Below are 15874 nucleotides of genomic sequence, written 5' to 3'. Positions count from 1 at the left end.
CTGTCACTTGACAGGGGGAGGGAAAGGGAAAAAGAAGTAAAGAAAAAAAACTTATTTAGCCTAACACTGTCTGCTACAGCCACAGTAGCTGTCCACAACTTCAGGAGGCTAATGCGACCCAAAGTGGTGAGCTCAGCCCAACTCCGCAATTCAAAAGCCAAGTCAGAGAAAAAAAGGTTAAAAACGGCTGAATCTTTGAATTGCAGCAAGCCCTGACAGGTCAGAGGCTTGCAAGCCTGGCGCTGGCTGCACCACAATTATCTGGCAGATTCAAGTGTCTCACAGCTGCCACAGTACTCTGGGGACTGGATAGGGGCTCAGGATTCAATCTTGATGGCCAAACCCCACCCCACCCCACCCCAGGACAATCCTGGAGATGAACTGCAAGATTGTCCCCAAACGCGAGAAATGGCTGCTGCCGCCGAAAAAAGGGGCGTTTAGCAGTAGATGCGGCTAGCCCATGTCAAGGCAAAGTGGATTGGGAGGAGACGAGTTAAATAAGACACTGCCTCCCGCCCCCAGCCCGGGCCATATGGGGACTCAGGGTCACCTCCACCCAAATTCCAACCAGAAAGGGGAAAAAAACCAGCACCAGCAAGGAAAGTTTAAAAATTAAATAATAAGCAAAAAAAATGCAAACCGGAAAAAAAGGTGTGAAAAAATGAAAGTGCTAAACCGGCAAGCTGGCTAGCTGTCAAACCTGATGTAAGCTTCTCTAAGACAAAAAACTCAATCCAGAGCCCTTAAGGGGTGGTCTGAACACGCTGAGACCGAGTGAAGAACTGGGGACCGTTACCAGGGGGGGGGTGTCCTCAGTTTTCAACTCGGTCTGCAGAGCTAGGAGACTAGAGACAACCAATCCTGGACTCTCCCTTCGGCTCAGTGGAGAACGGAGCATTTGGACTACCAGATTGGTTTTTATATTACCAAGCATGTGTGATAACATGGTTAAAAGAATGGATAACCGTCAGACACAAGAGATTGTTATATCTAGAAGGACATAACTTACAACTGAGATGGCATGCCATCCTATGGTATGAGAAGAATAAAATCCATAAATATTTTCAAAATCACTATATAAGAAATTCACTAATGGGAAAAGATAAAACCTGAAAATCCCAGAATGGCTCTCAATGATGGAAGCCTTTATATACCCAAATCTGATAAAGTTCAATAAAATTGTGACATATAAAGATTTGGACACTGAAGGGAAACTAAAACCGAAACAAGAACTCGAAGACCAGGGCATTATATTATCATAGTGGCCTCAATTGCAAATACAATCTAGATATGATTTAGATATGAAAAAGTGTGGCTTTTATTAAAAAAAAAACACCATTTGATCAGACACTGTTGAGCTCTGATGAAAAACTAATTAAAAAGGTCCAGGAAATGTCCAACTTTTTACTAAATTTGAAAATGGGAAACTAACAAATAAAAGACACAATGGTACAATGGGGAAAAAACTATAAAATAGTTTGGCTATCAAATAGAACTAGATAAATGGCAAAATTTATGCGTAAGGAACTATAAATTAACAATGGCAACCTCTTATAAAGAAAATTTATATAAAATGTTTTATAGATGGCATTTACCACCTGCTAGGTTAGCTAAAATGTTGAAGAGATAAATATGAAGATTCTAGACTATGCAGAAATGGATAGATTGACACTGAAAATTGAACAGAAAAAAACCACAGAATACTATCAAACATGGAATCAATTTATCAGTGGTTGGCAAAAAAGGGTGGAGATTAAGAATGTAATTTGTACTAGTAGTTATATGCTCTGATTTTAGACAGTGCATGAATGGAATAAATTCCCAATATAGCTCTAACTGCTGCAGCAGATATCCTTAGATCCTGAGGCGGGCTGTACTTATGTTAACAACCAGTTCGCTGGTTGTGAGTATGGCTCACAATTCTTAATAGCCAATGCAATCCTACTTGTGAATATGATAAAAAAATCCTATCATCAGCATAGAGCAAGATGTTATAATACGTATTTAAGATCATTGGCATATGTACTGTGATGACCTGGGGCACGGCACAGAGGCAACACATCAGCTGACAGTTCAAACCACTCCTTTATTGCTCCAAATGTTCCCCAAACGCTCCCACATTTCTGGCAAATCCCCGAGCAAAGTGATGACACACACACACCTCCAGCAGCCTCTGGCTGCAAGTTGTCCAAGCACAATACTGTGAGCACAATGGCTGCAAAACAAGAAATCCAGCAGGGCAAGGGAATAAGTCAATTAGTCCAGAAAGAGACGAGAGACGAGCCAAGAGACGAGCCAATAGTATACAAAGAGAAGCAATTGGTATTTCTAAAGCAGGTCCCAAGAAGTCGGAGAACTAAGAAGACCATATCAATTTTAACAACATTGCTGACTAAACATAATATTAACTTCAGATGGCTGATGCTGGAAGGCATATTGGTGACATGGAGAAAAAAGAGACATAGAATAGACATGGTAGACCAAATGGAGGAATTCTACAACCAACTTTTTGGCAATGAGGAGGAAGTGGAAGAGAGAGAAGTAATAGATGCAAGGGACCAAAGAATACAGGCGAGAGGAGAAAAGGAACTACAATTAAAAGACAGAGGAAAAGAGAAAGAAGCTGGACCAGAAAGTAAAGAAGAAAGGCCTAAGGAACCGAGAGAGATCAGAGAAACAAGAAGCACAAGACCTAGATACAGGTAGAGACATGCAAGAAGAATTAAAGATTTTATCATTGAACATTAATGGCTTGAATTCTCCCTGGAAAAGGAAGAAAATTCTTACTAAATTACAGCGACTAAACCTAGACATAATAGCATTACAAGATGTCCACATCAAAAAACAACATAAACAGTTATTGGAATACCCCAGACTGGGGAAATTATTTGTGGCATTAGCACGTCAGAAGAAGAGAGGGGTGGTGCTGATGTTAAGGAAACAATCCAGGACAAGCAAATTCATCAGGATGAAGAGGGAAGGATATTGATGGTGGAAATAACATTAAATCAAAAATGAGTGTTACTAGTCAAAATTTACGCTCCAAACGGGGGACAGGAAAAATTCTATTAAAAGTTACATAGCATCATCCGAGAGACAGAGAGCAACAACATATGCTTTTTAGGATATTTCAATGCCACAACAGACAAGAAACTAGACTACAAAAGTGATAAAACAAGAAAAGGAATCAGAAGGATATTATCCAGAACGTTTTTCAAATGGCAGAAGAATTAAACATTCAGGACATATAGAGAGAGAGGAACCGGGAGAGGAAACAATATACATACTATTTGAACAGACATGAATCCTGGTCCAGAATAGATATGGTTTGGACGTTGATGGAGCTAATCTCGGAAATAAAGGAAGTAGAAATAGACCATAATCCTATGAAAATCACCTGGAGAGGGCAAAGAAAATGCTCAAGATGGACACTTAACCAAACAATTTTAAAAGACGAAGATTTTATCTAGAGGATCAACAAAGAGTTGGGATTCTTCTTCAAAGAAAATAAGAAAGAAGACACATCCATACAAAATCTATGGGATACGGCAAAAGCATTTATGACGAGGAAAAACAAAAGCAAGAAGCAAAAACTAAAAGATCTGGAAGAAGAATATAGGACTTTAGAGGCAGAGCTACAAAAGAAACCACAAAAAAAAAAAAAGTCTAAAAGAGCAAATGGACCTTGAACATCCTTGAAAATGAAGAATTGGCACAGTATTTAAAGAAAGCAAATCAAAACAAATTTGAGAATGGGAACAAACCAGGGAGGTGGCTACCATATAAATTGAAGAAACAGAAAGAAAAGAAATGGATTAATAAACTGCAAGACGAAGAGGCAAATATTTGCTACCAAAATGAAGACAAAAAGAATATAATCCAGGTCTTCTATGAGAAACTAAACAAAGAAAATGAAGGTTACACAGAAGAAAAACCCCCAACAGTATTTAGAAAAGGCTGAACTGCCAAAGGTACCAGAAGAAATAAAATATATGCTCAATGAAGAAATAAGAATGCCAGAATTAATAGAGGTTTTCAAAAAACAAAAGAACAAAGTACCGGGTCCTGATGGACTGCCAACAGAACTATATAAAGAACTTCAGGATAGCCTAGGACAAACTCTACTAGAGGTTTATAATGCCATTATTACGGAAGCAAAGTGTGATGTGTAAAAAATTACATATTAAGGATGTAATTACATATTAAGGACCTGTAAAAATTAGAAACATAAGTAATCCCATATTTATCCTATTACTGATCTATGCAATATTACTGGAATATTATTGGAATATTATATAACTATAAAAACAAGGCTGTTGTGTTCTGTAGAAATATCAAGCTTTTGGCTTGAACATGAAATGTCATATCTTTGGCAATGATTATATGTAAAATTGTTACAGGTCATTTTGACCTAACGGAATTGGCTAATGAGTCTTGTTTGCTAAAATTAAGAACTGCTAATGTTCATAACAGGAAAGGAGAAGCCATGAGAAGGGAGTTTCCAAAACATGAGATTCTGTGGGTGGTGTTTAGTTGAAAAGTACCAGTAAAATCTAGATGCTTACCCAGAGAAAAACAGGAAAGATGATGTAGATGTAACTTGTATGAAGAAAGCTACAAATGTATTACTTAGTTTGTGATCATGGTCTCCATTCTCCTAACTTTAAGGAGAAAGGCTCCATTATTCTGATTTTTGCAAAACTCTGAATAAATACGCTTTTACGGTTCCTGGTCGTTATGTCTATTTTTGGTATTTTGTCACATGAAGATACTGCCATCATGGGTGGAGGCCAACATGGTGTTGATTCTGAAGGAGGATGCAGACTCAATGCTAATCCAAAATTACAGGCCCATTTCGCTAACTGAATACAGACTATAAAATATTTGCATCTATAATAGCCAAACATTTGAAAAGATTCCTTAATACGTTCATACATGTTAACCAAAATGGCTTCTTACCTAAAAGGCAGATAAAGAATAACATGAGAACAGTATTAGACATATTAGAATACCATGAAACACATAGCGAGAAACAAGTGGCACTGCTTTTTTTAGATGCCCATAAGGCATTCGATAATGTAAATTAGAAATTTATGTTACAACAATTGAGGTATATGGACTTCAGTGACAAATTTATAAATATGTTCAAGGCAATATATTCAAAACAAGAGGCCAAAGTAATAATGAATGGTGAGGTGACATGAAGTTTTGCAATACAGAAAGACACAAGACAAGGTTGCCCACTATCACCACTGCTGTTTATCCTAACGCTGCAAGTATTGATGAGGAACATTTGGAAAGATGAACAAATTAAAGGATTGGAAATCAGAAGAGAAAAGTACAAATTCCAAGTTTTTGCGGACTTGTTAGTTTTTATTCTAGAGAGCCCTTAGTCTGGCGTGAAGCTTATGGAGGAACTGATAGAATACAGAGAAGTAGCGGGATTAAAAATAAACTAAAATGATAGCTAAGAACATGACAAATAAACAGAAGGATGAATTGATAAAAGGAATGAGTATTCAAATAGGTAAAAATGTGAAGTAACGGCAAGGTGCATAACACTTAAGGAAGATAACTACGCTAAATTAACGAATCAAATAAAGGCTGATCTAGAGAGATGGAAGAACCTGCAACTCTCCTTAATGGGCAAAATAGCAAGGAAAAAGACTGAGAATCAAACGGAAATTAATGCAAGATGCCAAAGCGAAAGGAGGGTTTGGCCTGCCCGACTGGGAGATATACTATCAAGCTGCAGCATTCACCTGGATAAAAGAATGGATTACATTAAGGAATAAGAGGCTACTAACACTGGAAAGCCATGATATTCAAGCAGGATGGCATGCTTTTCATTGGTACGAAAAAGGCACAGTACACAAATACTTTCAGAGACATTACATAAGACAGGCACTCTTGGCAGTATGGAATAAAATTAAAAACCAGGCACTCTTGGCAGTATGGAATAAAATTAAAAACCAAAATTACATGGAAATTCCAGTCTGGCTCTCTACACTAGAAGTACTAATACACCCAAATCTGATAAATATGGGGAAAATTATTGTATATAAGAATATATTAAATGAGAAAGAAGTATTGAAAAGCAGATTAGAACTAATTAGCACAAGGGGTAGAACTGGAGTGGTGGTCATATCTACAAATACAGTTGTGATACACACATGATGTGAAAACATGGGACATTAATAGAGAATTAACAACATTAGACAACTGTTAGTAGGGATTGATGACAAATTGATCAAGGTGATATATAAATACCTATTAGACTATAAAATGGAGGAAGGGAAGGTTAAAGAAACAATGGTGGTATGGGCCAAAAATTTCAGATATAATATTGAATTGGCTAGGTGGCAGAATCATTGTGAAAAGAATAGGAAATTAACACTGGCCACATCGTTTAAGGAAAATTTATACAAAAAGTTTTATAGGTGGCATGTTCCTCCGGCAAGTCTGGCCAAACGGTTGAGAAATTTATCACCAAAATGTTGGAAATGTAAGGATCTACCAGGCACATATTATCATATGGGTGGACATGTAACTACACAAGGAAATATTGGCGACGGATTCAGAAATGGTTAGAACAAATGGTGGGAGAACATATACAGTTTAAGTCAGAATTATTCCTATTAGGAATAATAACAGAAGGTTACAGTAAAGGCTCAACATATTTAATACTACATATACTGACAGCGGTGAGAATGGTTTATGCACAGCAATGGAAGAACAAAAATACACCATCAGAAAGAGAGATAATAAGGAAAATACTGGCTTGTGCAGAATTTTAGAACTGAAAAATAAACGGGGAAACAGAATATTATGATACTTAGAATAAGTTTTATCAATGGTTGCAAAATAGAGGTGGAGGTCAGAACAAAAAGCAATCAGGATGAATAGACCTAGAATGTGATATGATAAAGCCGTGATGGTGAACCTATGGTATGCGTGCCACAAGTGGCACGCAGAGCCATTTGTGCCGGCATGCGAGCTGCAGGCAAACTTACCTCATTGAGCATGTGCACACCTCACAGCTGATTTTCGGCCGGTTTAAGGCCTTTTTTGGCCTCCCAAAGGCTTGAAGAAGGCTTCTGCAGGCTTTGAAGGCTGAAAACTAGCCCCGTTTCATCACTTCCTGTTTTTCTGAAAATACAGGAAGTGACGAAATGGGGCTAGTTTTCGACCTGCAGAATCCTGCAGAAGCCTTCCTCGAGCCTTTGGGAGGTCAAAAAAGGCCTCAAACTGGCTGAAAATCAGCTGTGAGGCACAATGCAGGTAAAGGGGCAGTGGCGGTGGGTGAGTGGGGATTATGCGCGCATGCATAGGGGGTGCAGTGGTGGTGCGAATTGCCTTCTGGGTGCTTGCACGCAAGTGTGAACGTGCAAGCATGCGCACAATTTTTGGCACAGGAGCCCAAAAAGGTTAGCCACCACTGTGATAGAGGATTTAATCGAGTAGGATGGTCAAAACAACTATAACGAAACCAATATTGTACAAATAATATGAATGTTAATTGTTTAGCAATACCCTAGTATGTATGGCAGAGTAATGCCAGGATGGTTGTAGTGTGTTTGATATTTACATTTGTAAACAATAAAAATATGTATTTTTAAAAAATATGGTTTCAGGTTCTGTGGAAGCAAACAAACATTGATAGTAGTTCTCCCAGTCCTTAGCAGAGATTGGTATATCCAATGCAAATCTCTATTCCTTTAGGACTCCTGCTACAGAGTGTCAGAATATTACTGAGTTATGACTTTTGGCAACCAGCTCAAATTCTGACCAAATTGAAATGGCATTTTCCCCCCTTTAATTTTATGATTTTTTTTTGTATTCTCTTCTTTATATACAGCATCTCAGCTTGTATATGGGCAATAGGACTTCTCTGAGAAAGTCTCATGGCTGTCTTCAATTTCTTTTTCAACAACTGGCATTCAAAATCAAGCCACCCACTCAAAAACTTTTGGCAGGAAGTTATTAAATATTTCTTCAGCATATTGCAAAGATTAAATAATGCTTTGGAGGCTGACAGCCAGTCAGTAGTAATGGCTGGATTGTTCTAGCCCAGTTAACAGCATTCTCTGTTTTAGTTGCTTTGTAACTAAAATTTTAGCCCAAATTAACCATTTATTTTGGATCACTCTAAGTTTTTAGTGAGCCATGTGTTGGGGTGTATTATATGATCTTAAATCTCAGTGACCTTGTAATGTCATATTCACAGGCTGATTTCACTTTCACTACCTAAATGTACAGTAACCACTAAAAAGAGGTCAACTTTATCTCTTGATACAGAGAAGAGATCTAGCACACTACTTGAGTGGGCTGAGTGGTATGTGTGAGAGTATACATAGTTATTATCTTTACCTCCCAAGATTTGAAGATTACCTTTGAAAATTAAAGAGACTAGGAGCAGACCAGTCTCTTTAATTTTTGTTGTCTCTAGAAAGCCATAGTGAATTATTTTCAAGAAATTCCTTTGGGAATCCCTTCTTTTGAGCAAACTCCTGCAAAGTGGACCTAATTTAGCATTAAAGTCTCCAAGCAATATAATTATAGATTGAGGAAACAGAATGGATCTAGTATGACCTCTAAACATATCCAATACAGGTAGTCCTTGACTTACAACATTTTTCACACTTATGATGGTCATGTGATTTACATTCAGATGCTTTACAACTTACTCACATTTATGATGGATGCGGTGTCCCAAGGTCAGGAGATTACCTTTTGCAACCTTCTGACAAGCAAGGTCAATGGGGAAACCAGATTCACTTAACAACCATGTTACTAATTTAACAACAGTGCAGTGATTCACTTAACAAATGTGGCAAGAAAAGTTGTAAAATGTGACAAAATTCACTTAACAAATTTCTCACTTAGCAACATAAATTTTGGGCTCAACTGTAGTGGTACGTTGAGAACTCCCTCAACATTGAGAACTGCCTCAAGAGTTATAATACAGGGATGTAATTGGAGGAATATATACATATATCCTCATATCTAAATTTCACAGCTAAACAATACAAAAACTTATCATTATATAGTTTCTCCCCTTGCCATTGCAATTCTTGCTTAATGAAAATATATATAGTCCACCAGAAGGTCGCCCCTTATTCTTTGTTTTTGGGGCAGGGGAAGCCCATCCCTGAAAATCCAGAAGTTGTACTAATTCGTCTTCTTCAATTGGCCAGGTTTCCTGGATGGCTGTTGCATCAAATTTAGATAAGAAACTCTACTACTAGTCTACTATCAGCCATTTCTTTCTAGCCAGCTATGTTCCAAGTCACAATTTATATTGGACTCCTGAAAGCAAGATATTCTGACTGGGTTGGTTGATTAGGAAATAAAGGTACTGAATGTCAACTTGGTTTTGGAACTGGATCAATGGTGACTATACTTTCTGTGTAAACATAATTATTGTAAAGATCAATATTACCCCTCATAAGTTTAATTGTTGCTCTTCTTTATCTTGATAGCTAGTATTTCTTTAAGACTGGCATTTCTACTAATACACGAGTACTCCAACCAAGCTTCTCATTATCTAGTTGTCATACTGGATGGTTAATTTGGAGTTGTACCTGCTGAGTATCTTTTTCCTTTACTTTTTCCTTTGGCCTAACATGGCTTCTAATTTTATTTATTGGGGATTTGGTGCTTTCAGAAACTGAGTTTGATAACAATTCCACAGAAGAGCAGCTAGAGGGGAGAAGAGTGTTCAGACTTTCTGTTGCATTAGTAACTGATTTCAACATTGAACTGGTTATTCTGATTTTCTATAAAATCAGCTGTTGAACTCCTAGGCAAAGGGTGGCAAACTGATGGATTAATTCTTTCTCATCATCCATAAACTGTAACCATTAAGTAGATCTCAGATCGATTAAGGAGACCTGAGTTCTCTTTTTATTATCCTTAGTTTGTTCTATCCTTGTTAATAGAAGGTTTCCTTGCTTGGCTGTTAATGTTTTAGAATTTTCAAGGTTAGAGTCAGCCTCCCTCGCTGTCTTGGCTCTCTGCCCAGACTTTAGCAAAAACTGGATTTGTGTAGTATAAAACACCCATATTGGCCGAATACAATATTTCCTTAAAGAGGTTTCAAGACGGAATAATATTGATGGAAGAACAATCTGCCCAAAGGCTAACAATATTCTTTTACAATCATGTCTACAGGGGAGCCAAAAATTTGTTAGTTAATTGGAATATACCCTGCAGTGTAAAAGTTGGCAAAGACAGTTCAGTATTACTCGTCTGTTATGCCACCTGTCCAGGTTCAAAGGATTATCAGCAACTTAGTAGCATCCTATGTTTCTGTAGAACTAGCCTCTCTTCCGTGTCTTCTCCATATTGCAGCACTCAATCCACGTCAGCTGTCCATGGATTAAAAATAAGTTCTGGAGCATGGGCTTTGCTATTTACTTCTTTATCTAATTTAGAGATAAATAGTTTCCCAATAGAGAATTTAATTCTTCAATCTTTTTATTTGCTTCCAAAAGCTGATCAAATATAGCAATAATTGTGCTGTCAAGAGTCAATTCTTAGCAACCAAATCCAAGTCTCCTTTAAAATGCTCTTAATATTATCCTTGTTCTCCCCTCTGCCTCTTAATGGAGCCTCATTTTCCACAAAAAGGCAGTCGTCATCCTCCTAATCCAGTAAGGAGCAGGACTTGTTTACAAAGGTTACAAGAGGAGAAGAGAAAAAGAAGGAGACTTACTTGCAGTGTCTCTTATCTGAAACAACTCCTTTATCTTTGATTGTCTGGGTGTCATTGCTGCCATGTTGTGTTTAAGTAAGGTCTCCTCCGAACTATATATACAATGTATGCCTCCTTTTAAACTTTCTTTTTGAATCCTTTAGCTTTTGTTTTTGCATTCTTGGGTGGTTTAAAGGGTTTTAAAACATGCCTCCACTTCATCAGAGAATGTTTGGAGCTGGTAAGTTCCAGAACATATAGTTTAAAACCTAATCCTAAATCTAAAACCTAAAATTACTACTCCTAGTGGAAAAAAAAACCTTAGTAGTTAATATTAGAGAAAATTAGATAAAATAAACTATTTTAACAACCTTATAAAAATAACTAAAATAAGAGGATAAGAAGCTCACTAAAAGAATTGCCACATGGCAGCCATCTTGCTCTCCTTCCCCTACTTGCAGAGTGATCTACTTTTATATTATTCGCTACAGAAAGTCTGTGGCAATGAGTGACATAAAAGTAATATAAATAAATAAATAAGGGTATTAATAGATGAAGTACCTCTAACAGGAAAGGTATAGAAGTGGTACAGATGCTTAAGAGCATCCAATCATGATCCAACCACTATTGTTGTTAGCCAAAAACACACCAGCTTGATCTATACATCATTATAAGCAGAAGAAGCAACAGCTTCTTTAAATTGTAATATTTAAAGCCTAATGCCTAATATGAGTGATGCAATGATAGTGTTGCACCATCAACAAAAACAAAAACAGTAATATATAGTGGGAAGATGTGTTTCCAGAGCTTTATAGCAATTAATATCATTTTATATAGTTATCATACAAATGATACAAATAAAGTAAAATGATAAAACTGATATAATTGCATAATTTATTAATAAGCACTAATGTAAATTTAAGTAAGTAGATTACTTTGGATGCACTAATTTTCAGGAAGTCATCAAGACATAAATGTGAGAGACATACACACAACGTCTCGTAAAAGAAGGGTTGTTAAATAAAGTATTAACTGTGATATATAAAAAACTCACATTGATGTAGCTATACTCTGATTTAACATGATTACAAATTTCATAGATAGAATAGCTAGATACACCTATTAAAACTAATGGAGCCAATTCCTCCTTGCTCAGATTTAGTGAATCTTCCTACCATCTTCCCAATAAAGTGCTTTAGAAAAATGTATCTGCCAGGATGAACCATTAACATAAGAGTTTCCTAATGATTACTTCTTGGTTTTAGATGAATAGAATGGCTAATTACTGTTATTAATTAGTTAAGAATTTTACCTGCATGCTTCCCAGCCTTTTGCTTTTCAAGCTGTCGTCGAGTGATGCTATCACGTAACCGTTTTAGATTTTCCTAGAAATGCAAAATTAAATTTTTAGGAATATGAACAAATGCATTTATTCCTAATAACATAAAAATCTGGCAAAAATTAATTGAATCAAACTGAAAAATCCAGGAGATCCAGTTTGATCTAGTGGTTAGGGCACCAGGATAGAAAGCTGGAGACAATGAGATCTAATTCCAGCTTAGCCATAAAAAGCAGATGGGTGACTTTGGGTCAGTCACTCTCTCTCAGCCCAACCCACCTCACAGATATGTTGTTGTGGGAAAAATAGGAGGAAGAAGGTGTGTTGGAGAAGTTTGCGGTCTTCAGTTATTTATAAAAATAATAAAAGCAAGAAAGAAAATGGGTATTTCTGGTAAACTTTTTGACAATAAATGTAGGCATAATAATTCATATAACTCTGCAATCTCCTTATCCACTCCACTATTATTCAATAGTCCAATTGCTTGGATAGAGGGATGAAGGGATGGAGAGATGGAGGGGATAGACAGAAAACTTCATTTTAGTCAATGATCAGTTTGAAACAAGTAATATTGTAACTAAATCCAGCCAAGTAATATAAAATATTACACTGTCCTGTCAATATCAGGATTGAAAACTAAAAATTAATAATTGTGAGTGAAACTTAAAATTAGAGGATTTAATTTATAGTGTAATGTAAGCAACATAGAAATAAAATAATGTAATATTAGATAATAAAAGTATCATTTCATAATTTATATCATCTAATTAATATGATTGATAATATGTTCATACATGATAAAAGATTGAAACAAATATTAATAATGTAGACCAAAAATTAATTGTTTTAATACATTTGCAGTTAATATGCAAAACTTTGATTCATTATATATTCTTATCTGACAGAAAGAAATTAACATAATATTCTCAAACTGATTTGGAGCATATAACACAGAAGAAAAATTAATCTTTTCCAGATATCATTATAGAAAAATAGCGTAACAGAAAATGGAGGATGGATTTAATTTAACCATCATCCCAAAGGGAGGTTCAGATAGCTGTATGAACTTTGCTAAATCTTTTCCATAAAAGTACTAAAGGCAAGTTATTGTATTTATCTTTGAAGAGAAACAGGAATTTTGACGGATCACATTTGAATGAAATCATCTGCATAAGGCAAGAATCAGACTTTTTTTCTGCTCTTCTGGGGTATGTATATGAGAGCTTATATACTGAGTGTGAATTCATGTATAAATTCAACAAAGAGAGTTAGGCAATACCCCTCTCCAACTCCCCTATGCATAAGGGTTTTATTATAGGTCTTGTGGGTCAATCTTATTCTACTCCTAAAATCTTTATGCAAATTCTGGATGAGGAATCTGTAAATCAGTATCAAATTCCCTAAGTTTTTTTTCCATAGAAGTGGTCTCAATATTGAATCAAATACTAATTTAAAATTCATAATCTAAGCCACAATCTGGAGGTAATTTTTCTCCATTAATGAATGTATCAGAAAACTAAGGCCAAAATAGATTTCAGCATTTGAAACAAGACATGGTCACAGTCAGGAACCTTCCCTGGCCTGTTGATAAGCTTTTCACTTCAGACAGTGAAACTGGTGTCCATTCGGGAGGAGTTTTTATTATTTGGGTGTTGAAACAACCACAGATACATTTGGCTGAGAATTACAAAGAATTGTAAAGTGATTTTTTCCAAACCTCCATGGGGATCTGACTTGATATTTGATATAAATTGTCCGTCTACAAAGTGCCAGAATAGAGAGGGATTTTAATTCAGCTGCAATTATCAACTTTGCTTTACTGAGGCCTCCTTTTTCTTCATTTTCAAAAGTAGTAATCTACATACTGATATTTATGCAGGGTATTGTTGATATAGTTTATAAAAGCAAACTAGAACTTCTCGTAGCCACATACTTCTGGATCAAACCATCCTGTGCATTATGTTTCTGCAGATTTGAATAAAAAGGATTTGGAGGCCTGCCTGATGGCTCTCATTGCATAATTCTTCTTCATTTAAGATTTTAGACAAGGAAATATTCTAGTTTTAATACCATATAATATATAAGGTTTCTATTTCTACAAATGAAAGATTGTGCTAGTTTGAAAGGGAAATCAGTCCTTAAAAGAAAAGGGAAATTATCACTATCTGGGCATGTCTCAATTTTCATAGAATTTACACTGATACCTTGGTTAGAAGATACCAGCACTTTGAAATAGAAACCCCAACTAGTACATAGTATCTCCTGCTACAGGCCCATTTAAAATCAAGTAAGTCAAAACAGTTAGCCAGTCAAAATTGTGCAAGGTTGTGAATATCATTCTTAGCTATGCAAAGACAGAGAACAAAATCCTCTTTTGCTTAGGGAGGGAGACTATGACAGGAAGAACTGCCTCTGGTTCCATTCAATCATTGAAATCCCCATACAATATGGTAGAAGCTGAAGGCTTACACACAAGCCACTTTTCCAAATAATTGTTGAGTTATTTTCATACATGTGTACCCTTATTTGTAAAGAGGTGGATAATAAAGGAAAAGAGTCCTTGTGGATTTTACACTGCTAATTGTTGCCAATTATTGGAGGTGGTGGTCATCTCTGTTTCAAAGCCATTGAACCAGTACTGTCCAAAGACATTTCCATGGTCATGTGGACAGCATGACACTATGGACCGCTGTTACTTTTCCACTGACGTACCTATTTATCTATTTGCATTTGATTGCTTTCAAACTGCTAGGTTGGCAGGAGCTGGAGTGAGGATGGGAGCTCACCCCATTGCATAGTCCTTGGGTCTCAAACCTGGGTTGCCAACTTTCCAGTTGACAAGCCTAGCATCTTAACTGCTCAGCCACCGCACTGTCCTAATAAAAGGTGTAATAAAAGTATTGAAATACCTTTAATACGCAAGTGCGGGCTGCTGCCCATACATGGAATGTGGAGGGGAATATTCACTGTCTGGAAAGCTAATGAGATGAATTTTGCCAGGCTCTTTTAAGTGTCCCTCCTTTGTCACTTGACTAGCTAATATAGGAACTATCTATATTGGGTTCTTGTAAAGCCCAAGTCTCTTGTAAAAAGGATGTCATGATCAGATAAAAACTGGATTAAAAAGAGATTTCTTTCCGAACTGTTATGGAGTGGGCAACTATACAAAGAGAATCAGTTTAATTTTCAGAAACCTTCCTCTTACCTTACTGTTCATTGATGAAGAAGCTGAGGGGAAATATTCCTCTAGGATAAAAAGTATTCCAGTTATCACAAGCTACCTTAAGAGGTTTTTTTACATAAATCAGAAGTTCTGTCTATTCTAGAGAATATTTTTACCATTTTTACCTATTAATATTTGAATATTTGAATTCTATTTAAAAACTCAACTATGCTATTTATGGATTGATATGGAGCAGAAACTGTAGCAGTTAACCTTTCCTGCAATAACAAAAACAAATTAAAAATAATAGGATATATAAGGTGAAGTAGGTTTAGTAATAAGATTTGTAATTTTCATCTCTTTAAAATACATACCTGTTGATAGCGAAATGATTCTGCTCTCTTCTTTTGATTTAACTGCCACTCTTTGAAACACAGGACAGCTTCATCCACAGTGAGCATCCCCAACTTCACCTGCTCTTGTAGAGTAACCAGCTGCCTCTGACCTGGAGTCTTCATACCAGCAAACGGGTCATACATACTCTGTTGAGGCTGGTTTGAAACTGTATTTATTTGTTCTTAAAATTAAAAAGAAAAAAATATTCCATGTTAGTCTCTCACAGGGAATATTACATAGTTCAATTGTGAAGTTTAAAGCAAAGCCATCTATATTCTAA

The 15874-nt window shown here is 36.3% G+C and overlaps 1 protein-coding gene across 9 annotated transcripts in view; it reads right to left on the bottom strand.

Annotated features, from left to right (window-relative positions):
- Nucleotides 1-15874, bottom strand: part of PIK3AP1 (phosphoinositide-3-kinase adaptor protein 1) — a 126771-nt gene that overhangs the window by 19670 nt on the left and 91227 nt on the right. For all 9 annotated transcript variants that reach the window (XM_087963728.1, XM_087963725.1, XM_087963726.1 and 6 more), the window contains 2 exons: nucleotides 15573-15775; nucleotides 12009-12081 (listed from right to left, as the gene is read on the bottom strand). In XM_087963728.1, the coding sequence (XP_087819854.1) occupies nucleotides 12009-12081; nucleotides 15573-15775 (276 nt within the window). The remainder of the gene's footprint in view (nucleotides 1-12008; nucleotides 12082-15572; nucleotides 15776-15874) is intronic.

The sequence above is a fragment of the Notechis scutatus genome, chromosome 4 (assembly GCF_049901735.1).
Source record: "Notechis scutatus isolate UNSWTSFEM ecotype Mainland chromosome 4, rNotScu1.2, whole genome shotgun sequence".
Lineage (NCBI taxonomy): Eukaryota > Metazoa > Chordata > Lepidosauria > Squamata > Elapidae > Notechis > Notechis scutatus.
This window is presented reverse-complemented; position numbering and strand designations above follow the sequence as displayed.